Source organism: Coregonus lavaretus, assembly GCF_964263955.1.
Source record: "Coregonus lavaretus genome assembly, chromosome: 12".
NCBI lineage: Eukaryota > Metazoa > Chordata > Actinopteri > Salmoniformes > Salmonidae > Coregonus > Coregonus lavaretus.
In genome coordinates, this window is record NC_139999.1 from 59,431,266 (window position 1) to 59,457,967 (window position 26,702).

Sequence of the window (26,702 nt, forward strand, 5' to 3'; positions counted from 1 at the left end):
GCTAGAGAATTGAATGTTCATTTCTCTACAATAAGCCGCCTCAATGTCGTTTTAGAGAATTTGGCAGTACGTCCAACCCAGTGGGGGCTCCTCAGAGGAGGAAGGGGAGGACATCCTCCTTAGTGAATTTCATAAAAATGTAAATAGTGAAACATTAAAAAAACGTATATTTTGTCGATAAAACTATACTAAATATATTCACATGTCACCAAATAATAGATTAAAACACACTGTTTTCCAATGAATGTCTACAGTAGCCTCAACAGCACTCTGTAGGGTAGCACCATGGTGTATCCGGAGGACAGCTAGTTTCCGTCCTCCTCTGGGTACATTGACAAAACCAAGTAGGCTCATGGTTCTCACCTCCTTCCATAGACTTACACAGTAATTATGACAACTTCTGGAGGATGTCCTCCAACCTATCAGAGTTCTTGCAGCATGAGCTGACATGTTGTCCACCCAATCAAATGATCAGAGAATTAATCTAGTACTGAAAGCATAAGCTACAGCTAGCTAGCATAACATGTGGTGAGTAGTTGACTCAAAAAGAGAGAAAGATAATAGTTGAACAGTTTTGAACAATTAATGTATTTAAAAATGAAGGAGAAGCGAGCGAGAGAGAGAAATATATTTCATTCTATTTTTTTCACTTTCACTTAGCTAGCGAATACAGCTAGCTAGTTTAGCCTACTCAAACACCTGGCTCGAACAAATAGGGATGCTATGTTAGCTTGCTGGCTATGACTATCCTACACTGGAATTCTTCTAAGTCAAGGTAAGCTTTTAGTTTTATTAATTTATTGCCACCGGGGCCTGCCAGTGTAACTGCTAACCTGCTTGATGACTGTACTGCAAGATTATAGCGGGTTTACTAACGTGTTAGTTGTTGTAGCTATGTTGACTAGCTTTGATGTTAGCTAATATACTTACAATGATGTAGCCTGTGTGTAGTGGTTAGCGGTTATAATATGAAGGTTTGGGTTGGAAATGTTTTTTCGCCTGGTCACAGACAGCTGATGTGTTGTGCACTGAAGTCCACAAGGGAAGGGAAAAGGTGAGAGGAGGAGAGTGCGTAGATGCAAGAAGGAATTCTACAACGAGCAAAATGATCATGCTGTTTCTATGTGGCTGCTACGAAAGTGAACTGTTTTTGCGTGTGATCAGGGGTGTATTCATTCCGCCGATTCTGTTGAAAAGTGTTTCTTAAACGGAAGCAAACGGAATGAAACGGGGATAAACATATCTGAATTTGTCCAATAGAAACTCTCGTTTACAACTGTTGGACTAATGATTACACTCTAGATCAGCTAGATGCAGGCAAGAGCGTGCAAAGCGGTATTGAATCTGTTACCTTGATTACTCCAATTTTTCCTCTCGTCCTGTGCGTGTGAACTTTCATTCATAGGCTGGGTTGTAGCAACCTCATGATAGATATTCAAGTATCATGTAGTAGCCTAAACCTATCGATGTTACATTGAGCTGGGTGAATGGAAAATGAATGACAGTCATCCAATATGCTGTAATAGAAATAAGGCCATGCTAATTTAAAAAAAATATGTCCTCCCTCATCTTAAACGTCACTGACCGCCACTGGTCCAACCAGCCTCACAACCACAGACCATGTGTAACCACGCCAGCCTAGGACCTCCATATCCGGCTTCTTCACCTGTGAGATTGTCTGAGACCAGCCATCCGGACAGCTGATGAAACTGTGGGTTTGCACAACCGAATAATTTCTGCACAAACTGGCAAAAACTGTCTCAGAGAAGCTCATGTGCGTGCTCGTCGTCCTCACCAGGGTCTTGACCTGACTGCAGTTCGGCGTCGTAACTCACTTCAGTCGGCAAATGCTCACCATTGATGGCCACTGGAATGCTGGAGAAGTGTGCTCTTCACAGATGAATCCCGGTTTCAACTGTACCAGGCAGATGGCAGACAGCGTGTATGGCGTTGTGTGGACGAGCGGTTTGCTGATGTCAATGTTGTGAACAGAGTGCCCCATGGTGGCGGTGGGGTTATGGTATGGGCAGCCATAAGCTACGGACAACAAACACAATTGCATTTCAGCGATGGCAATTGAATGCACAGAGAAACCATGACGAGATCCTGAGGCCCATTGTCGTGCCATTCATCCACCGCCATCACCTCATGTTTTAGCATGGCCCCATGTCGCAAGGATATGTACAAAATTCTTGGAAGCTGAAAATGTCCCAGTTCTTCCATGGCCTGCATACTCACCAGACATGTCACCCATTGAGCATGTTTGGGATGCTCTGGATCTACTTGTACGACAGCGTGTTCCAGTTCCCGCCAATATGACTAAAATGTCATGTAAATTTAATATTCAGCAACTTTGACACAGCCATTGAAGAGCAGTGGGACAACATTCCACAGGCCACAATCAACAGCCTGATCAACTCTATGCGAAGGAGATGTGTCACGCTGCATGAGGCAAATGGTTGTCACCAGATACTGACTGGCTTTCAGGTTTTCTGGTAGTTACACATGTGGAATAACCTTCAGCAAGTGAATGTGTAGTTACACATTCCTTGTTCCAAGTGTGTAATACCTGATTCCACAACAACCCTATTACCATGTAATTACATAGTAAAATGTATGTAACTACTATGTTGTTAACACAGTTATTACTGTGTTAGTTGCATAATAATAAGGGTAACTTAACGTAAAGTGTTACCTTATTTCATAATCCCAAAATGAACCTCCACAGCACCACATGGGCTTCATAGATACTACTGATTCTACTTTATTGTAGCAAATATATATATTTTTTTTTTCTATGACATAATGGTAATGAAGAACAATTGAATATATGTTATTCACTTCATATGGTTAGGTCAGGTTTGGATAACATATCAGCTTTTAATTGTGAGTGAGAGTTGTACCTATTTCTCATCTCTTCTAACCTTCCACCCACTAATGATGAGTTACTGGTGTTGTTATTGTTGCTGCTGTTGAGCATTGGTCTCACCCCTCTTACTGTAGCTGGCTTCCTTTGTTTGCTGTACCATGTGATTTTTTTTTCCTTCAGCTCTAGCAGACTGCACTCCCATCCCCCATCATCTTCACTCTCCTTCCCTCTCATCTCATCTCTCTCTCACTCTCGCTCTCTCGCTCCCTCTTGGATGGTTTGCTCTCGTATTCCGTCCCTCATCACTGCTCTGCTGCTCATGCCTTTTTCCGGGCTCCCTCCCCCACACACAAGCTCTGTGTGTGTGTGTGTGTGTGCGCGTGTGCGTGTGTGTTAAGAAGGGAGACATGTCATTGCCGGGCATTGGGGTAGGGTAGGGTGGGGTTGGTCTTACATCTAGGGCTATGAATGAAGACCCTGAAAATAAAATAACGGTCATAACTGTATGTCTAGTGCCTTCAGAAAGCATTCACACACCTTGACTTTTCCACATTTTGTTGTGCTACAACCTGAATTTAAAATGGATTAAATTGAGATTTTGTGTCACTGGTCTACACACAATACCCCATAATGTCAAAGTGGAATTATGTTTTTCAACATTTTTACAAATTAATTAAAAAGTCTTCAGAAATGTCTTCAGTCAAAAAGTATTCAACCCCTTTTATATGGCAAGCCTAAATACGTTTAGGAGTAAAGATTTGCTTAACAAGTCATATAATAAGTTGCATGGACTCACTTTGTGTGCAATACTAGCGTTTAACATGATTTCTGAATGACTACATCATCTCTTTACCCCACACATACAATTATCTGTAAGGTCCCTCAGTCGAGGTAGATGGGTAAAAATATATATATATTGAATATCCTTTTGTGCATGCTGAAGTTATTAATTACACTTTCATTTCAGTCATTTAGCAGACACTCTTATCCAGAGCAATTAGGGTTAAGTGCCTTACTCAAGGGCACATCAACAGATTTTTCACCTAGTCGGCTCGGGGATTAGAACCAGCAATCTTTCGGTTACTGGCACAATGCTCTTAACCACTAAGCTACCTGCCGCCCCACTTTGGATGGTATATCAATACATCCATTCACTACAAAGATACAGGCATCCTTCCTAACTCAGTTGCCGGAGAGGAAGGAAACCGCTCATGGATTTCACCATGGAAGGAAGCCTGTACAGAATACAAATATTCCAAAACATGCAACAAGGCACTAAAGTAATACTGCAAAATATGTGGCAAAGTGTTACGTTTGGGACAAATCCAATACAAAACATTACTGAGTACCACTCTCCATATTTTCAAGCATAGTGGTGGCTGCTTGTAATCGTTAAGGACTGGGGAGTTTTTCAGGATAAAAAAGAAACAGAATGGAGCTAAGCACAGGCATAATCCTGGGGGGAAACTTGGTTCAGTCTGCTTTCCACCAGAAATTGTGTAACGTATACTCAGGGAGTCAGGAAGCAGGTACAGAAGGTGAGTTTAATAATAAGACAAATTAAGATAAACAAAACAGGAGTAGCTTACTGAACGTAAACAAAACCAATACAGCCTGAAGACTAGCTGATGTCCTGAAAGAGCTGCTAAATCTAGACCCCTACAAATCAGTTGGGCTAGACAATCTTGACCCTTTCTTTCTAAAATTAGCTGCCGAAATTGTCGCAACCCCTATTACTAGCCTGTTCAACCTCTCTTTCGTATCGTCTGAGATCTCCAGAGATTGGAAAGCTGCCGTGGTCATCCCCCTCTTCAAAGGGAGTGACACTCTAGATCCAAACTGTTACAGACCTATATCCATCCTGGCCTGCCTTGACTCTGTCAATCACCGCATTCTTATTGGCAGACTAAATAGCCTTGGTTTCTCAAATGACTGCCTCGCCTGGTTCACCAACTACTTCTCAGATAGAGTTCAATGTGTCAAATCGGAGGGCCTGTTGTCTGGACCTCTGGCAGTCTCTATGGGGGTGCCACAGGGTTCCATTCTCGGGCTGACTCTATTCTCTGTGTATATCAATGATGTCGCTCTTGCTGCTGGTGACTCTCAGATCCACCTCTATGCAGACGACACCATTTTGTATACATCTGGCCCTTCATTGGACACTGTGTTAACAAACCTCCAAACGAGCTTCAATGCCATACAACACTCCTTCCGTGGCCTCCAACTGCTCTTAAACGCTAGTAAAACTAAATGCATGCTCTTCAATCGAACGCTGCTTGCACCTGCCTGCCCCACTAGAATCACTACTCTCGGCGGGTCTGACTTAGAATATCTAGAATCGGCTTCCTATTTCGCAAGAAAGCCTCCTTCACTCATGCTGCTAAACATGCCCTCGTAAAACTGACTATCCTACCGATCCTTGACTTCAGCGATGTCATTTACAAAATAGTTTCCAACACTGTACTCAGCAAATTGGATGTAGTCTATCACAGTGCCATCTGTTTTGTCACCGAATCCAGGATGGCACGGACCGAGTACGCCGGTGCCCCCTCGATGTCGAGTGGGGGTGGAGGAACCTCCCGCACCTCAGACTCCTGGAGCGGACCAGCTACCACCGGCCTGAGGAGAGACATATGGAACGAGGGGTTAATACGGTAATCAGGAGGGAGCTGTAACCTATAACATACCTTGTTCAATCTCCTCAGGACTTTAAATGGCCCCACAAACCGCCGACCCAGCTTCCGGCAGGGCAGGTGAAGGGGCAGGTTTCGGGTCGAGAGCCTCACTACGGTGGCAGTCGGCGCTCGCCTTCTGTCACCTGATAGCCCATTGCAGGCGTACATGGGCAGCGTTTCAGGTCTCCTCCGAGCGCCAAAACCATTCATCCACCGCAGGTGCCTCGATCTGGCTCTGATGCCATGGTGCCAGGACCGGCTGATAACCTAGTACACACTGAAATGGAGACAGGTCAGTAGAGGAGTGACGGAGGGAGTTTTGGGCCATCTCTGCCCAGGGGATGTACACCGACCAATCCCCCGGCCGGTCCTGGCAATATGACCTCAGAAACCTACCCACATTCTGGTTTACTCTCTCCACCTGCCCATTACTCTCGGGGTGAAACCCTGAGGTCAGGCTGATTGAGACCCCCAGATGGTCCATGAACGCCCTCCAGACCCTTGATGTGAATTGGGGACCCCGATCAGACACTATATCCTCAGGTACCCCGTAGTGCCGGAAGACGTGTGTAAACAGGGCCTCCGCAGTCTGTAGGGCCGTAGGGAGACCAGGCAAAGGAATGATATAGCAGGACTTAGAAAACCGATCCACAGCGACTAAGATCATAGTATTCCCCTGTGACGGAGGGAGGTCCGTAACAAAATCCACCGATAGGTGTGACCATGGCCGTTGTGGAACGGGTAGAGGTTGTAATTTCCCTCTGGGCAGGTGTCTAGGTGCCTTGCACTGGGCGCACACCGAGCAGGAGGTAACATAAACCCTCACGTCCTTAGCTAAAGTAGGCCACCAGTACTTCCCACTAAGACAGCGCACTGTCCGAACGATGCCAGGATGACCAGAAGAGGGTGACGTATGAGCCCTATAGATCAATCGATTGCGGACATCAGACAGAACGTACACACGACCCACTGGACACTGGGGGGAGAGGGCTCCGTGCGTAACGCCCGCTCGATGTCCGCGTCAACCTCCCATACCACCGGTGCCACCAGATAAGAAGCCGGAAGTATGGGAGTGGGCTCCCTGGACCGCTCCTCTGTGTCATACAGTCGGGACAAAGCATCTGCCTTAGCATTCTGGGAACCTGGTCTGTAAGAGAGGGTGAAATCAAAATGTGTGAAAAACATGGCCCACCTTGCCTGGCGAGGGTTCAGTCTCCTCGCCGCCCAGAAGTACTCCAGATTGTGGTGGTCAGTCCAAATGAGAAAAGGGTGTTTTGCCACCTCAAGCCAATGTCTCCACGCCGTCAGAGCCTTAACAACAGCTAACAGCTCCCGGTCTCCCACATCATAGTTTCCCCTCGGCTGAATTCGTGACATTGCACATAATCTTCTGCACATCTATCACTCCAGTGTTAATACTAAATTGTAATTATTTTGCACTATGGCCTATTTATTGCCTTACCTCCATAACTTACTACATTTGCACACACTGTATATATATTTTCTATTGTGTTATTGACTGTATGTTTTGTTTTATCCCATGTGTAACTCTGTGTTGTTGTTATTTTTATCGCACTGCTTTGCTTTATGTTGGCCAGGTCGCAGTTGTAAATGAGAACTTGTTCTCAACTGGCTTACCTGGTTAAATAAAGGTTAAATAAAAATAAAAAATAAAAAAAATTGAAAGAAAATCATTAGGCCCTAATCTATAAAATGCACATGCCTGGGAATAAATATGCATCTGTTGGTCACAGATACTGTACCTTAAACAAAAAGGTAGGGGCGTGGATCAGAAAACCAGTGAGTATCTGGTGTGACCACCATTTGCCTCATGCAGCGTGACACATCACCTTCGCATAGAGTTGATCAGGCTGTTGATTGTGGCCTGCGGAATGTTGTCCCACTCCTCTTCAATGGCTGTGCAAAGTTGCTGGATATTAGTGGGAACTCGAACACGCTGTCGTACACGTTGATCCAGAGCATCCAAACATGCTCAATCGGTGACATGTCTGGTGAGTATGCAGGCCATGGAAGAACTGGGCCATTTTCAGCTTCCAGGAATTTTGTACAGATCCTTGCGACATGGGGCTGTGAATTATCATGCTGAAACATGAGGTGATGGCGGCAGATAAATGGCAAGACAATGGGCTTCAGGATCTCATCACGGGATGTCTGTGCATTCAAATTGCCATCAATAAAATGCAATTGTGTTCATGGTCTGTAGCTTATGCTTGCCTGCCCATACCATAACCCCACCGCAAACCGCTCGCCATCTGCCCAGTACAGTTGAAAACGGGATTCATCTGTGAAGAGCACACGTCTCCAGCGTGACAGTGGCTATCGATGGCGAACATTTGCCCACTGAAGTCGGCTACGATGACAAACTGCAGTCAGGTCAAGATTTGTCAAGGGTTTGTGCAGAAATTCTCCGGTTGTACAAACCCATAGTTTCATCAGCTGTCCGGGTGGCTTGTCTCAGACAATCCTCCTGGTGAAGAAGCCGGATGTGTAGGTCCTGGGTTGGCGTGGTTACACTTCGTCTGCTGTTGTGAGGCCTGTTGGACGTACTACCAAATTCTCTAAAACGACATTGAAGGCTGCTTATGGTAGAGAAATTAACATTAAATTATCTGGCAACAGCTCCGGTGGACATTCCTGCAGTCAGCATGCCAATTGCACGCTCCCTCAAAACTTGAGGCATCTGTGGCATTGTGTTGTGTGACAGAACTGCACATTTTAGAGTGGCCTTTTATTGTCCCCAGCACAAGGTGCACCTGTGTAATGATCATGCTGTTTAATAAGCTTCTTGATATGCCACACCTGTCAGGTGGATGGATTTTCTTGGTATAGGAGAAATGCTCACTAACAGGGATGTAAACAAATTTGTGCACAACATTTTAGAGAAATAAGCTTTTTGTGCGTATGGAACATTTCTGGGATCTTTTATTTCAGCTCATGAAACATGGGACCAACACTTTACATGTTGCGTTTATATATTTTTTCAGTGTATATATTATAGTAATATTAATTTTAAAAAATGTGTGGAACAAACAGCTGACTGAAGACAGGATGACCGGGCATTCGTGCGGTTGAGTCCGTTTCTGCGGTAACATGGACTTATAACATGATGAAACTTATTACGGTGACCGCACTCACAGCCCTATTTACATCATCCATACCTTGGCACTTATTGATCCCCTCTCTGCCCTGCACACGACTGTGTGTGTGGGCTCCCTTTTTGCTGTGAAGTAAGAGACAGCAGATGTGAAGTCATGGTGCTGTGGCCATCGATCTCCACATCCCTCGTCTCGCATGACATTCCATGCTCAGTGCTCATATCAGACCAATGATCACCCACCCTGCGTGTTTGGCCCAATGATCTTCCAACTGCCCTCCACACAGATGGACACACCTTAGATTCAGCCCGATCCTGCTCAACCAAACATGAAATCAATTGTCAGCATGGGAAATCATTGACCTGCTTTGTTTTTGCGTCTTAGGCCCAAATTGATGATGCATCAGCAGCTCCATATTCAATCTCCTCTAACTCACTCTCCATTCATTTCATTGACTGCACACTTCAAATGACTGTCGAGAATCAGATACATTAGAGGTAGTGTTTTTTATAACGAAACAGCAATATGATATGGATGCATAGGAGACGTGTAGGAATGTGCCGTGCTTGCATTCCTGGCATGATATAGTTGTTGTTGTTGTTGTTGTGGTGGTGGTGCCTAGGTGGGTGTGTGATGCTGCTGTTCTGTCTGAATGAAGCCAAGTAGAAATGTGGGGGAAAGAGGACCTGCTGTGAATGTAATTAGACAAGATGGAGGCAAAGACTCACAGCCTCTTCTACTTGGTCAGGGACCAGACAGACCACCATGTTGGAGAGAATAGTCTTTACTTTCTTTGTGTTGTGTTGTTACTAGCCCTTTTCGAATACCTCAGAAATGCACAATTACTTTCTAATTTCCTTGAGATAATCACAGATCTATTAGTGGTTACCAACCTATTTTTTTCACCAATCAGATCTATGATTACTGCAAGGGAGGGAGGAAGGAAGGATGCATTTCAAACAGGGCCATAGTGTTTCTGGGGAAGTAGCCTAGCTGGAAATGTCCTAAGGTCAACTGTGGTGTAGCAAGCCTGGATAAGGATTGTGAGGGAGTTAAATCCCAGTTTACGGCCCATAATTTGAGTTATTGTTTATTTTCTCCAGGGCTTTCTTATAATCAAATTGAGAAGGAATTGTAGTTATGTTGCATAGACTTCAATATCATTACCCTCAATCTAATGTACAATCTACATTTTCATTCATGGTTGATAAGGTCCCATGTAGCTCAGTTGGTAGAGCATGGCGCTTGCAACGCAAGGGTTGTGGGTTTGATTCCCACGGGGGGCCAGTATGAAAAATGTATGCACTCGCTAACTGTAAGTTGCTCTGGATAAGCGCGTCTGCTAAATGACTCAAATGTAAATAAGGGAATTCTTTCTGCAAGAATGAGAAAATACTGTATGCCAACTCTTTCAAATAAAATCACAACCCTCTTGAGCAAATATTCAATAATTTATTTGTTAATCTGCTACTATCCCATATTTTCCTCTATTTTTCACACTATATTGCAGAACTACATAATGAAGTGGCCTGTCTTACTACCTGCTCATATTCAGTCAACATTTCAATTGTTAAGCGAGTGAAGCATGTGGCTATTTGTATTTTTACTGTGGAAACAATAAGCCCACTGAAGCCTGTCCAAATGACTTACTGTCTGTTTTGCTTGATATGGGGGATAAGGAACCCATTGTCTTGGTTTGTGGTGGCTTCATGCTACTGACTTTGCCTGTGTGTTGAGCTTTAATGATGCTGTATAACAGACACTGGTGAATTATTTAATTTGAGTCATTTCCCCCGAGCAGCAAGCAGCTGCTTCAGTTGAAAGTGTTCTACATGCACATACACACAGGCACGTGCGCAGCAAGCACACACGTACACACACAAACACACACCTACACACATGCACGCACAGTATTCGGAGGCTTTAAGACTCCATTATCAGGGGGAGGTTGTATTACATTTGCTCTGGACCGGCTAAATGAGACCCAAGATAAAAGCAAGGTTTTGTTCCTAAGTGCAAAACACAGCAATTCAAATGAAATCCTATTAAACATTTTCATTGTAATTGATGTAATTGATCTTGTGTGTTACCAGACCATACTTTCAGTTTTATAATTTACAGTAAACCGATATGATTGTGCATAAATCACTAATAAAGTGTCTTAAAAAAACACCCTCAAAATCTAGACACCAGCACCTCTCTTCTCACTTGACCGAATATTTACCAAAGAGGGTGCTAAGCCTAGTTCATTTAAAAGCCTCTAAGGCTTGCATCCCTTGTGTTGTGTTCTATATCAGCTACCTTGCAGTGTTGTTATTGGTGCAGTGGTCTAAGGCTGTGCCACTAGAGATCCTGGTTCGAATCCATGATCTATCATAGCCGGCCGCGACCGGGAGACCCATGGGGCGGCGCACAATTGGCCCAGCGTCGTCCAGGGTAGGGGAGGGAATGGCCGGCAGGGATGTAGCTTAGTTGGTAGAGCATGGTGTTTGCAACGCCAGGGTTGTGGGTTCGATTCCCACGGGGGGCCAGTATGAAAAATAAAAAAATTATGTATGCACTCACTAACTATAAGTTGCTCTGGATAAGAACGTCTGCTAAATGACTAAAATGTAAATGTGCTGGATCCCCTACAGAAAGCACAGATCAGATCAAATGTGATTTGTCACATGTGCCGAATACAACAGGTGAACAGTGAAATGCTTACTTACAAAGCCCTTCACCAACAATGCAGTTTTAAGAAAAATAAGTGTTAAGTAAAAAATTGATAAGTAAAACATGAAAAAAGAGCAGCAGTAAAATAACAGTAGCGAGGCTATATACAGGGGGAACTGGTACAGAGTCAATGTGCAGGGGCACTGGTTAGTCGAGGATATTTAGGTAATATTTACATGTAGGTATAGTTAAAGTGACTATGCATAGATAATAAACAGAGAGTGGCAGCAGCGTAAAAGAGGGGGTGACCAAAATGAGCTCAATTGAGGAGGGCCTTTTAAAGGGCCTTTTATACTGTGGCATGCAGTTAAAGGGGACCCTGCTTCCGCGTCTGCTCTTCCCGACCGCCACCGGAGAGATGAAAGAGGGACACCCGAGAGGGCTGTCAGTTTAAGTGCAGTGATTTTGTTCTTTTTCCTCCACAGACATGGCTGAAGAACTATGGCTACCTGCTCCCCCATGACATCCGAACATCAGACCTGCGGTCGGAGAAAGCCATGCAATCGGCGGTCGCTGCCATGCAGCGGTTCTATGGCATCCCAGTGACTGGGATCCTGGATCAAACCACCATAGAGTGAGTGTCGTTGTCACTTTCTCATTAGCTTTAAAGGGGTAATTTACCTCAAAATCAGATCCTCCTACACAAACGAGACGTGATGTTTTTGTAGTTTTTTTTTGCCATAATTATGCATTGTCCTAGTACACTTTTTGAAATACTTTCTGACTTGCCATGCTGTCTGTATTTTGGACCTATTCAGTACAGGGCCATGGCGATAGACCCATTTCACTGTTTGGATCAATAAAGTGTGTAATGAGAATGAGACCCAATCTAATATAGATGCTGGCTTTGTTTTATGACTAAAATATTAGAAAATTAGTGCTAAATATGATAAGAAAACCTTGCCTGGTTACCCAGACTCCTTGCTCCGGCTAAACGCTACATCAGCCCACGGAAGTTAGTTTCTTCTCTGCATCGAGTCTGGATCTGAGTACTTCCCCGACTTTTCACCGAATGCAAACACATTCGGGGCCGTCTTCAAAATCCCTCATTGGCATTGATACTCTGATTGGTTAGAGACAATCCAATCGCTGATGACTGTTTTGTGAAACGCCACTTTGTGAAACGCCACCAGAAACGACTTCAATGATGGCAGTCTTTTTTATGGGGGGGTAGAATGATTACTGTTATACTATTCCAGGTATTCCTTAAAGAGGTAGGGTTTCAAGTGTCTCCGGAAGGTGGTCAGTGACTCCGCTGTCCTGGCGTCGTGGGGGAGCTTGTTCCACCATTGGGGTGCCAGAGCAGCGAATAGCTTTGACTGGGCTGAGCGGGAACTGTGCTTCCATAGAGGTAGGGGGGCTAGCAGGACAGAGGTGGATGAACGTAGTGCCCTCGTTTGGGTGTAGGGTCTGATCAGAGCCTGAAGGTAAGGAGGTGCCATTCCCCTCACAACTCCGTAGGCAAGCACCATGGTTTTGTAGTAGATGCAGGCTTCAACTGGAAACCAGTGGAGTGTGCGGAGGAGCGGGGTGACATGAGAGAACTTGGGAAGGTTGAACACCAGACGGGCTGCAGCGTTCTGGATAAGTTGTAGGGGTTTAATGGCACAGGCAGGGAGCCCAGCCAACAGCAAGTTGCAGTAATCCAGACGTGAGATGATCCTCCCATCTGCAGATCCTCTCAAGCTCTGTCAGGTTGGATTGGGAGCGTTGCTCCACAGCTATTTTCATGTCTCTACAGAAATGTTTGATCTGGTTCAAGTCCGGGCTCTGGCTGGGCCACTCAAGGACATTCAGAGACTTGTCCTGAAGCCACTCCTGTGTTGTATTGGCTGTGTGCTTAGGGTCGTTGTCCTGTTGGAAGGTGAATCTTCACCACAGTCTGAGGTAATGAGGCTCTGGAGCAGGTTTTCATCAAGGATCTCTCTGTACTTTGCTCAGTTCATTTTTGCCTCGATCCTGACTAGTCTCCCATTCCCTGCCGCTGAAAAACATCCCCACAGCATGGTTGCCAGCACGTGCTTCACCGTAGGGATGGTGCTAGGTTTCCTCCAGACGGGACGCTTGGCATTCAGGCCAAAGAGTTCAGTCTTGGTTTCATCAGACCAGAGAATCTTTAGGTGCCTTTTGGCTGCGGGCTGTCATGTGCCTTTTACAGAGGAGTGGCTTTCGTCTGGCCTCTCTACCATAAAGGCCTGATTGTTGGAGTGCTGCAGAGATGTTTGTCCTTCTGGAAGGTTCTCCCATCTCCACAGAGGATCTCTAGAGCTCTGTCAGATTGACCATCGGGTTCTTGGTCACCTCCCTGACCAAGGCCCTTCTCCCCCGATTGCTCAGTTTGGCCGGGCGGTCAGCTCTAGGAAGAGTCTTGGTGGTTCCAAACTTCTTCCATTTAAGAATGATGGAGGCCACTGTGTTCTTGGGGACCTTCAATGCTGCAGACATTTTTTGGTACCCTTTCCGAGATCTGTGCCTCGACACAGTCCCATCTCTGAGATTTACGGACAATTCCTTCGACCTCATGGCTTGGTTTTTGCTCTGACATCCAAATCATGTCCAATCAATTGAATTTACCACAGGTGGACTCCAATCAAGTTGTAGAAACATCTCAAGGATGATCAATGGAAACAGGATGCACTAGAGCTCAATTTCGAGTCTCATAGCAAAGGGTCTGAATACTTATTTACATAAGGTATTTCTGTTTTTTTATTTTTAATACATTTGCAAACATTTTTGTCATTATGGGGTATTGTGTGTAGATTGCTGAGGAAAAAAATGTATTTAATCCATTTTAGAATAAGTCTAACGTAACAAAATGTGGAAAAAGTAAAGGGGAATACTTTCCTAAGGCACTGTACACGTTATACTTTAGGTGTGGTTCCATCTGTGATTATGTATTTTGGATTGTGTCCCATTCTCTAAAGGTGGATGAGGAAACCTCGATGCGGCGTTCCCGACCACCCCCACATCAGCCGACGGAGGCGGAATAAACGCTATGCCCTGACGGGACAGAAATGGAGAGACAGAAAGATCTCTTACAGGTAAAGTAAATGTTTCTATTATTCTGAATATAAATATTAACACAACATGCAACAATTTCAGTGGTTTACTGAGTTACAGTTCATATAAGGAAATCAGTCAAGTGAAATAAATAAATTAGGCTCTAATCTATGGATTTCACATGACTGGGCAGGGGCGTAGCCATGGGTGGGCCTGGGAGGGCATAGGCCCGCCCACTGGGGAGGCAGTTTTTCCCCACATAAGTGCTTTATTACAGACAAAAATACTCCTCAGTTTCATCAGCAGTCCGGGTGGCTGGTCTCAGACGATACCACAGGTGAAGAAGCCGGATGTGGAGGTCCTGGGCTGGCGTGGTTACACGTGGTCTGCGGTTGTGAGGCCGGTTGGACATACTGCCAAATTCTCTAAAATGACGTTGGATGCAGCTTATGTTAGAGAAATTAACATTAAATTATTTGGCAACAGCTCTGGTGGACATTCCTGCAGTCAGCATGCCAATTGCATGCTACTTCAAAACTTGAGACATCTGTGGCATTGTGTTGTGACAAAACTGCACATTTTAGAGTGGCCTTTTATTGTCCCCAGCACAAGGTGCACCTGTGTAATGATCATGCTCTTTAATCAGCTTCTTGATATGCCACACCTGTCAGGTGGATGGATTATTTTGGCAAAGGGGTATTTGCTCACTAACAGTGATGTAAACACATTTTTTAAAGAAAAATAAGCTTCTTGTGCATATGGAACATTTCTGGGATCTTATATTTTTGTTCAGTATATATACACTACATGACCAAAAGTATGTGGACACCTGCTCGTCGAACATCTCATTCCAAACTCATGGGCATTAACCTCTACAGGATCGGTGTCCCTGGCGTTGTAAACAACAGCCAACTTTCCGGGACATAGTCATGTCTGTTAAATTCTTCTTAATCTAACTGCAGTGTCCAATTTACAGTAGCTATTACAGCAAAAACAAATGCCATGCTATTGTTTGAGGAGAGTGCAAACCAACAAAACACTTTTGTCACGGCAACTGGTTTGATACATTCACCTCTGAAGGTACATAATGTACTTACATTCAGTAATCTTGCTCTGATTTGTCATCCTGATGGTCCCAGAAATAAAATGTAGCATAGTTTTGTTTGATCAAAATCAATTTTTATATTCAAATGTAGGAACTGGGTTTGACAGTTTGACCCCCTGCTGTCTCTGGCTACTGGCAGACTTGATACAAATATTGTGTAGTGATGTAATCCTTCACTGGATCAGTCTGGAACTTTGCACACACAATGCTGCCATCTTGTGGACCACATCTGAATTACACCTAGATTCCTACATCACTGTCTGGCCTTTCACTTGCATTTCAAAGATGATATTGTCTTTCACCAGATCTAATGTGTTATATTCTCCTAGATTAATTTTACATTTCCACAAACTTCAAAGTGTTTCCTTTCAAATGATATCAAGAAAATGCATATCCTTGCTTCAAGTCCTGAGCTACAGGCAGTTAGATTTGGGTTTGTCATTTTAGGCGAAAATGGAAAAAAAGGGTCCGATGGTCCCCCCTTTGCTGCTATAACAGCCTCCACTGTTCTGGGATGGCTTTCCACTAGATGTTGGAAAATTGCTGTGGGGACTTGCTTCCATTCAGCCACAACAGCGTTAGTGAGGTCGGGCACTGATGTTGGGCGATTAGGCCTGGCTCGCAGTCGGCATTCCAATTCATCCCAAAGGTGTTCGATGGGGTAAAGGTCAGGGCTCTGTGCAGGCCAGTCAAGTAATTCCACACCGATCTCGACAAACCATTTCTGTATGGACCTCGCTTTCATGCTGAAACAAGAACAGGCCTTCCCCAAACTGTTGCCATAAAGATGGGAAGTGCAGAATCGTCTAGAATGTCATTGTATGCTGTAGCGTTAAGATTTCCCTTCACTAGAACTAAGGGGCCTAGCCCGAACCATGAAAACAGCCCAGACCATTATTCCTCTTAAAAACAAACTTTACACTTGGCACTATGCGTTGGGGCAGGTAGCGTTCTCCTGGCATCCGCCAAGCCCAGATTTGTCCGTCGGACTGCCAGATGGTGAAGTGTGATTCATCACTCCAGAGAATGCTTTTTTTTTGCACTGCTCCAGAGTCCAATGGCGGCGAGCTTTACACCACTCCAGCCGACGCTTGGCATTGCACATGGTGACCTTAGGCTTATGTGCGGCTGCTCAGCCATGGAAACCCATTTCATGAAGCTCCCGACGAACAGTTCTTGTGCTGACGTTTCTTCCAGAGGTAGTTTGGAATTAGATAGGGAGCATTGCAACCAAGGACAGAATATTTTTATGTGCTACGCACTTCAGCACCCATTCTGTGAGCTTGTGTGGTCTACCACTTCGCGGCTGAGCCATGTTGCTCCTAAACTTTTCCACTTCACAATAACAGCACTTATAGTTGACCGGGGCAGCTCTAGCAGGCCAAGAATATGATGAACTGACTTGTTGGAAAGGTGGCATCCTATGACGGTGCCACATTGAAAGTACCTGAGCTCTTCAGTAAGGCCATTCTACTACCAATGTTTGTCTATGGAGTTTGCATGGCTGTATGCTTGATTTTATACACCTGTCAGCAACGGGTGTGGCTGAAATAGCCGAATCCACTAATTTGAGGTGGTGTCCACATACTTCTGTATATATATATACACACAAAACTCAGCAAAAAAAGAAACGTCCTCTCACTGTCAACTGCGTTTATTTTCAGTAAACTTAACATGTGTAAATATTGGTATGAACATAACAAGATTCAACAACTGAGACATAAACTGAAAAAGTTCCACAAACATGTAACTAACAGAAATGGAATAATGTGTCCCTGAACAAAGGGGGATGAAAATCAAAAGTAACAGTCAGTATCTGGGGTGGCCACCAGCTGCATTAAGTACTGCAGTGCATCTCCTCCTCATGGACTGCACCATATTTGCCAGTTCTTGTTGTGAGATGTTACCCCACTCTTCCACCAAGGCACCTGCAAGTTCCCAGAAATTTCTGGGGGGAATGGCCCTAGCCCTCACCCTCCGAACCAACAGGTCCCAAACATGCTCAATGGGATTGAGATCTGGGCTCTTCACTGGCCATGGCAGAACACTGACATTCCTGTCTTGCAGGAAATCACGCACACAACAAGCAGTATGGCTGGTGGCATTGTCATGCTGGAGGGTCATGTCAGGATGAGCCTGCAGGAAGGGTACCACATGAGAGAGGAGGATGTCTTCCCTGTAATGCACAGCATTGAGATTGCCTGCAATGACAACAAGCTCAGTCCGATGATTTTTTTTTTTTTTTTTTTTTTATTTCACCTTTATTTAACCAGGTAAACCAGTTGAGAACAAGTTCTCATTTACAACTGCGACCTGGCCAAGATAAAGCAAAGCAGTGCGATAAAAACAACAACACAGAGTTACATATGGGGTAAAACAAAACAAAAATCAAAAAATATATATATACAACAGAAATACAATTAATATACAGTGTGCAAATTTAGCAAGTTATGGAGGTAAGGCAATAAAATAGGCTATAGTGCAAAATAATTACAATTTAGTATTAACACTGGAATGATGTGCAAGAGATGATGTGCAAATAGAGATACTGGGGTACAGATGAGCAAAATAAATAACAATATAGGGATGAGGTAGTTGGGCGGGCTAATTTCAGATGGGCTGTGTGCAGGTGCAGTGATCGGTAAGGTGCTCTGACAACTGATGCTTAAAGTTAGTGAGGGAGATAAGTGTCTCCAGCTTCAGAGATTTTTGCAATTTGTTCCAGTCATTGGCAGCAGAGAACTGGAAGGAATTGCGGCCAAAGGAGGTGTTGGCTTTGGGGATGACCAGTGAGATATACCCGCTGGAGCGCAGACTACGGGTGGGTGTTGCTATGGTGACCAATGAGCTAAGATAAGGCGGGGATTTGCCTAGCAGTGATTTATAGATGGCCTGGAGCCAGTGGGTTTGGCGACGAATATGTAGTGAGGACCAGCCAACAAGAGCGTACAGGTCACAGTGGTGGGTATTATATGGGGCTTTGGAGACAAAACGGATGGCACTGTGATAGACAACATCCAATTTGCTGAGTAGAGTGTTGGAGGCTATTTTGTAAATGACATCGCCGAAGTCGAGGATCGGTAGGATAGTCAGCTTTACGAGGGCATGTTTGGCAGCATGAGTGAAGGAGGCTTTGTTGCGAAATAGGAAACCGATTCTAGATTTAACTTTGGATTGGAGATTCTTAATGTGAGTCTGGAAGGAGAGTTTACAGTCTAACCAGACACCTAGATATTTGTAGTTGTCCACGTACTCTAGGTCAGACCCGTCTAGAGTAGTGATTCTAGTCGGGTGGGCGGGTGCAAGCAGCGTTCGGTTGAAGAGCATGCATTTTGTTTTACTAGTGTTTAAGAGCAGTTGGAGGCTACTGAAGGAGTGTTGTATGGAATTGAAGCTCGTTTGGAGGTTTGTTAACACAGTGTCCAATGAAGGGCCAGATGTATACAAAATGGTGTCGTCTGCGTAGAGGTGGATCTGAGAGTCACCAGCAGCAAGAGCGACATCATTGATATACACGGAGAAAAGAGTTGGCCCAAGAATTGAACCCTGTGGCACCCCCATAGAGACTGCCATAGGTCCAGACAACAGGCCCTCCGATTTGACACATTGAACTCTATCTGAGAAGTAGTTGGTGAACCAGGCGAGGCAGTCATTTGAGAAACCAAGGCTATTTAGTCTGCCAATAAGAATGCGGTGGTTGACAGAGTCGAAAGCCTTGGCCAGGTCAATGAAAACGGCTGCACAGTACTGTCTATTATCGATCGCGGTTATAATATCATTTAGGACCTTGAGCGTGGCTGAACTGCACCCATGACCAGCTCGGAAACCGGATTGCATAGCGGAGAAGGTACGGTGGGATTCGAAATGGTTGGTGATCTGTTTGTTGACTTGGCTTTCAAAAACTTTTGAAAGGCAGGGCAGGATGGATATGGGTCTGTAACAGTTTGGGTCTAGAGTGTCACCCCCTTTGAAGAGGGGGATGACCGCGGCAGCTTTCCAATCTCTGGGGATCTCAGACGTTACGAAAGAGAGGTTGAACAGGCTAGTAATAGGGGTTGCAACAATTTCGGCGGCTAGTTTTAGAAAGAAAGGGTCCAGATTGTCTAGTCCAGATGATTTGTAGGGGTCCAGATTTTGCAGCTCTTTTAGAACATCAGCTGTCTGGATTTGTGTGAAGGAGAAGCGGGGGGGGCATGGGCAAGTTGCAGCAGAGGGTGCAGAGCTGGTGGCCGGGGTAGTGGTAGCCAGGTGGAAAGCATGGCCAGCCGTAGCAAAATGCTTGTTGAAATTCTCGATTATTGTAGATTTATCGGTGGTGATAGTGTTTCCTAGCCTCAGTGCAGTGGGCAGCTGGGAGGAAGTACTCTTATTTTCCATGGACTTTACAGTGTCCCAAAACTTTTTGGAGTTAGTGCTACAGGATGCAAATTTCTGTTTGAAAAAGTTAGCCTTTGCTTTCCTAACTGCTTGTGTATATTGGTTCCTAACTTCCCTGAAAAGTTGCATATCACGGGGGCTATTTGATGCTAATGCAGTACGCCACAGGATGTTTTTGTGCTGGTCAAGGGCAGTCAAGTCTGAGGAGAACCAGGGGCTATATCTGTTCTTAGTTCTTTATTTTTTGAATGGGGCATGTCTATTTAAGATTGAGAGGAAATTACTTTTAAAGAACAACCAGGCATCCTCTACTGACGGAATGAGATCTATATCCATCCAGGATACCTGGGCCAGGTCAATTAGGAAGGCCTGCTCGCTGAAGTGTTTTTGGGAGCGTTTGACAGTGATGAGGGGTGGTCGTTTGACCGCGGACCCGTTACGGACGCAGGCAATAAGGCAGTGATCGCTGAGATCCTGGTTGAAGACAGCAGAGGTGTATTTAGAGGGTAAGTTAGTCAGGATGATATCTATGAGGGTACCCATGTTTACGGATTTAGGGTTGTACCTGGTAGGTTCGTTGATAATTTGCGTGAGGTTGAGGGCATCTAGCTTGGATTGTAGGATGGCTGGGGTATTAAGCATATCCCAATTTAGGTCACCAAGCAGTACGAACTCTGAGGATAGATGGGGGGCAATCAATTCACATATGGTGTCCAGGGCACAGCTGGGGGCTGAGGGGGGTCTGTAGCAAGCGGCAACAGTGAGAGATTTATTTCTGGAAAGGTGGATTTTCAGAAGTAAAAGCTCAAACTGTTTGGGCACAGACCTGGATAGTATGATGGAGCTCTGCAGGCTATCTCTACAGTAGATTGCAACTCCACCCCCTTTGGCAGTTCTATCTAGACGGAAAATGTTATAGTTGGGGATGGAAATTTCAGAATTTTTGGTGGCCTTCCTAAGCCAGGATTCAGACACTGCTAGAACATCAGGGTTGGCGGAGTGTGCTAACGCAGTGAATAACTCAAACTTAGGAAGGAGGCTTCTGATATTTATGTGCAGAAAACCAAGACTTTGCTGTGACACACCGCCCCAGACCATGATGGACCCTCCCCCTCCAAGTCTATCCTGCTCCAGAGTACAAGCCTCGGTGTAACGCTCAATCCTTCGACGATAAACGCGAATCCGACCATCACTCCTTGTGAGACAAAACCGCGACTCGTCAGCGAAGAGCACTTTTTGCCAGTCCTGTCTAGTCCAGCAACGGTGGGTTTGTGCCCATAGGCGACGTTGTTGCCGGTGATGTCTGGTGAGGACCTGCCTTACAACAGGCCTACAAGCCCTCAGTCTAGCCTCTCTCAGCCTATTGTGGACAGTCTGAGCACTGATGGACGGATTGTGCGTTCCTGGTGTAACTCTGGCAGTTGTTGTTGCCATCCTGTACCTGTCCCGCAGGTGTGATGTTCGAATGTACCGATCCTGTGCAGGTGTTGGTACACATGGTATGCCACTGCAAGGATGATCAGCTGTCCATCCTGTCTCCCTGTAGCGCTGTCTTAGGCGTCTCACAGTACGGACATTGCAATGTATTGCCCTGGCCACATCTGCAGTCCTCATGCCTCCTTGCAGCATGCCAAAGGCATGTTCACGCAGATGAGCAGGGACCCTGGGCATCTTTCTTTTGGTGTTTTTCAGAGTCAGTAGAAAGGCCTCTTTAGTGTTCTAAGTTTTCATAACTGTGACCTTAATTGCCTACCATCTGTAAGCAGTTAGTGTCTTAACGACCGTTCCACAGGTGAATGTTCATTAATTGTTTATGGTTCATTGAACAAGCATGGGAACAGTGTTTAAACCCTTTACAATGAAGATTTGTGAAGTTATTTGGATTTTTACGAATGATCTTTGAAAGACAGGGTCCTTAAAAAGGGATGTTTCTTTTTTTGCTGAGTTTATTTATATATATACTACAAGTCAAAAGTTTGGACACACCTACTCATTCAAGGGTTTTTCTTTATTTTAAAAAATTGTTTATATTCTAGAATAATAGTGAAGACATCAAAACTATGAAATACCACATATGGAATCATGTAGTAACCAAAAAAGTGTTAAACAAATCAAAATATATTTTATATTTGAGATTCTTCAAATAGCCACACTTTGCCCCTTGTCAGCTTCATGAGGTAGTCACCTGGAATGACTTCTTAAAAGTTTGTGGAATTGATTTCCTTCTCATTTAGCAGACGCTCTTATCCAGAGCGACTTACAGGAGCAATTGGGGTTAAGTGCCTTGCTCAAGGGCACATTGACAGATTTTTCACCTAGTCGATGAAACTAGCTCTCGTGAGGACCGCCACAGTAATGGAAGACCCAGAGTTACCTCTGCTGCAGAGGATAAGTTCATTAGAGTTACCAGACTCAGAAATTGCAGCCCAAATAAATGCTTCACAGAGTTCAAGTAACAGACACATCTCAACATCAACTGTTCAGAGGGGACTGTGTGAATCAAGCCTTCATGGTTGAATTGTTGCAAAGAAACCACTACTAAAGGACACCAATAAGAAGAAGAGACTTTCTTGGGCCAAGAAACACGAACAATGGACATTAGACTGGTGGAAATGTGACCTTTGGTCTGGAGTCCAAATGTGAGATTTTTGGTTCAAACCGCCGTGTCTTTGTGAAGACAGCTTTGCACACTCTTGGCATTCTCTCAACCAGCTTCACCTGGAATTCCCACATATGCTGAGCACTTGTTGGTTGCTTTTCCTTCACTACGCCGTCCGACTCATCCCAAACCATCTCAATTGGGTTGAGTCCAGGGGATTGTGGAGACCAGGTCATCTGATGCAGCACTCCATCACTCTCCTTCTTGGTAAAATAGCCCGTACACAGCCTGGAGGTGTGTTGGGTCATTGTCCTGTTGAAAAACAAATGATAGTCCCACTAAGCCCAAACCAGATGGGATGATGTATCACTGCAGAATGCTGTGGTAGACATGCTGGTTAAGTGTGCCTTGAATTCTAAATAAATCACAGACAGTGTCACTAGCAAAGCACCCCCACACCATACCACCTCCTCCTCCATGCTTTACACCGTAAAGGTTGTGGAGAAGTACAGATCAGGGTTGGGTTACAAAAAATATCAGGAACTTTGAACATCCCACGGAGCACCATTTAAATCCATTATAAAAAATGTAAAGAATATGGCACCACAACAAACCTGCCAAGAGAGGGCCGCCCACCAAAACTCACGGACCAGGCAAGGAGGGTATTAATCAGAGAGGCAACAAAGAGACCAAAGATAACCCTGAAGGAGCTGCAAAGCTCCACAGCGGAGATTGGAGCATCGGTCCATCGGACCACTTTAAGCCGTACACTTGACAGAGCTGGGCTTTACGGAAGAGTGGGCAGAAAAAAGCCATTGCTTAAAGAAAAAAATAAGCAACCACGTTTGGTTGGCATGTGGGAGACTCCCCAAACATATGGAAGAAGGTACTCTCGTCAGATGAGACTAAAATTGAGCTTTTTGGCCATCAAGGAAAACATTATGTCTGGCGCAAACCCAACACTTCTCATCACCCCGAGAACACCATCCCCACAGTGAAGCATGGTGGTGGCAGCATCATGCTGTGGGGATGTTTTTCCATTGACAGGGACTGGGAAACAGGTCAGAATTGAAGGAATGATGGATGACGCTAAATACAGGGAAGTTCTTGACGGAAACCTGTTTCAGTCTTCCAGAGATTTGAGACTGGGACGGAGGTTCACCTTCCAGCAGGACAATGACCCTAAGAATACTGCTAAAGCAACACTCGAGTGGTTTAAAGGGAAACATTTAAATGTCTTGGAATGGCCTAGTCAAAGCCCAGACCTCAATCCAATTGAGAATCTGTGGTATGACTTAAAGATTGCTGTACACCAGTGGAACCCATCCAACTTAAAAGGAGCTGGAGCAGTTTTGCCTTGAAGAATGGGAAAAAATCCCAGTGGCTAGATGTACCAAGCTTATAGAGACATACCCCAAGAGACTTGCAGCTGTAATTGCTGCAAAAGGTGGCTCTACAAAGTATTGACTTTGGGGGGGTGAATAGTTATGCATGCTCAAGTTCTGTTTTTTTGTCTTATTTCTTGTTTGTTTCACAATAACATATTTTGCATCTTCAAAGTGGCAGGTATATATATATATATACACACACACACACACACACACACACACACACACACTGTACATAGGGCAAGGGTCATTATTCGTTTTTGGACCAAAGGTTGCTCAGATGCCCGTGATCCATTTGTTGTCCCTGGGTGATGGGCTCCAAGATGGATGGGTATGATGGACTGAGATCTGTGTTTGCTGGCCTCCTATCTTGACACGTTTATGGTTCGTTCATGGAATACATGTATTTTTTACTATAAGCGTATGCTACCTTATTTAGCATTCTAGTCAGGATCTGCTCCTGTGTTTCTGATTAAATCTGGCAAGAATATTAAACGTATCTGCTCCATAAGGAAGATGCTGCCGCTGAGACACCTAGACATCCCATTTACCGGACCCACCATTACTGTACATTTCTACTCATCTATTTATTAATCTATTGTCTGTTGTTTTTCCAGATCAACCTTGCGGCCTACACATTATTTTTGCTATATTTTCAGTACAGCTTATGCAATCCAGCAACACTTGCTGAAATTCTTCCTGAAGACAGGGATATAAACAAATATTGTCTTGTGGAGTAGAACAGGAGAGATGGGGAAATACATTTTTACTGCACCTTTAAATGTGTTTTCTTGACTGGCTGCGCTCTATATTTAGTCTGTCTGGGCAAGTGAATCTGATTTGATCTTTGAGGACTGTCACCCAGCATCAGAGTGATAGTAAGAAGGTCAGGCTCACTGTCATTCCTCCAGCTTTTCCACTGTTATTTCACTATTAGTCTTTTTCTTCTTTAATTTTTTTACAGTAGCAAGAATAAAGTAATTTAATATACAGTACATTACATCTACAGTTGAAGTCGGAAGTTTACATACACATGGTTGGCGTCATTAAAACTCGTTTTTCAACCACTCCACACATTTCTTGTTAACAAACTATAGTTTTGGCAAGTCAGTTAGGACATCTACTTTCTGCATGACACTAGTAACTTTTCCAACAATTGTTTACAGACAGATTATTTCACTGTATCACAATTCCAGTGGGTCAGAAGTTTACATACACCAAGTTGACTGTGCCTATAAACAGCTTGGAAAATTCCAGAAAATGATGTCATGGCTTTAGAAGCTTCTGATAGGCTAATTGACATCATTTACATTTTAGTCATTTAGCAGACTTACAGTTAGTGAGTGCATACATTTTTCATACTGGCCCCCCGTGGGAATCGTACCCACAACCCTGGCGTTGCAAGCGCAATGCTCTACCAACTGAGCTACAAGAGGCCCCATTTGATTCAATTGGAGGTGTACCTGTGGATGTATTTCAAGGCCTACCTTCAAATTCAGTGCTTCTTTGCTTGACATCATGGGAAAATCAAAAGAAATCAGCCAAGACCTCAGGAAAGAAAATGTAGACCTCCACAAGTCTGGTTCATCCTTGGGAGCAATTTCCAAATGCCTGAAGGTACCACTTTCATCTGTACAAACAATAGTACGCAAGTATAAACACCATGGGACCATGCAGCCGTCATACCGCTCAGGAAGGAGACGCGTTCTGTCTCCTAGAGATGAACGTACTTTGGTGCGAAAAGTGCAAATCAATCCCAGAAAAACAGCAAAGGACCTTGTGAAGATGCTGGAGGAAACAGGTACAAAAGTATCTATATCCACAGTAAAATGAGTCCTATATCGACATAACCTGAAAGGTCGCTCAGCAAGGAAGAAGCCACTGCTCCAAAACCGCCATAAAAAAGCCAGACTACGGTTTGCAATTGCAATGGGGACAAAGACCGTACTTTTTGGAGAAATGTCCTCTGGTCTGATGAAACAAAAATAGAACTGTTTGGCCATAATGACCATTATGTTTGGAGGAAAAAGGGGGTATCTTGCAAGCCGAAGAACACCATCCCAACCGTGAAGCACTGGGGTGGCAGCATCATGCTGTGGGGGTGCTTTGCTGCAGGAGGGACTGGTGCCCTTCACAAAAGAGATGGCATCATGAGGAAGGAAAATTATGTGGATATATTGAAGCAACATCTCAAGACATCAGTCAGGAAGTTAAAGCTTGGTCGCAAATGGGTCTTCCAAATGGACAATGACCCCAAGCATACTTCCAAAGTTGTGGCAAAATGGCTTAAGGACAACAAAGTCAAGGTATTGGAGTGGCCATCACAAAGCCCTGACCTCAATCCTATAGAAAATGTCTGGGCAGAACTGAAAAAGTGTGTGCGAGCAAGGAGGCCTACAAACCTGACTCCGTTACACCAGCTCTGTCAGGAGGAATGGGCCTAAATTCACCCAACTTATTGCGGGAAGCTTGTGGAAGGCTACCCGAAACGTTTGACCCAAGTCAAACAATTTAAAGGCAATGCTACTAAATACTAATTGAGTGTATGTAAACTTCTGACCCACTGGGAATGAGCTGAAATAAATACTTCTCTCTACAATTATTCTGACATTTCACATTCTTAAAATAAAAGTGACCTAATAAGTGACCTAAAACAGGGAATTTTTACTAGGATTAAATGTCAGGAATTGTGAAAAACTGAGTTTAAATGTATTTGGCTAAGGTGTATGTAAACTTCCGACTTCAACTGTAGATAGATAGTACTTATACATTGTGTGTTCAGTCATAACTAATATAGAACATGAGCTTTTAACTATTAGTCTTTGTTAAAAGCTAAATTATGAGTAAGTCAAGTGAGC

General features: G+C 44.4%; 1 protein-coding gene across 1 annotated transcript in view; it reads left to right on the plus strand.

Annotated features, from left to right (window-relative positions):
* The window catches only part of mmp24 (matrix metallopeptidase 24), a gene marked incomplete at both ends in the record, with an annotated part of 130,570 nt that overhangs the window by 14,757 nt on the left and 89,111 nt on the right, over positions 1–26,702 (plus strand). Inside the window, 2 exons of the mRNA XM_084172871.1 lie at positions 11,801–11,949; positions 14,300–14,416. Coding sequence (XP_084028997.1) covers positions 11,801–11,949; positions 14,300–14,416 — 266 coding nt within the window. The remainder of the gene's footprint in view (positions 1–11,800; positions 11,950–14,299; positions 14,417–26,702) is intronic.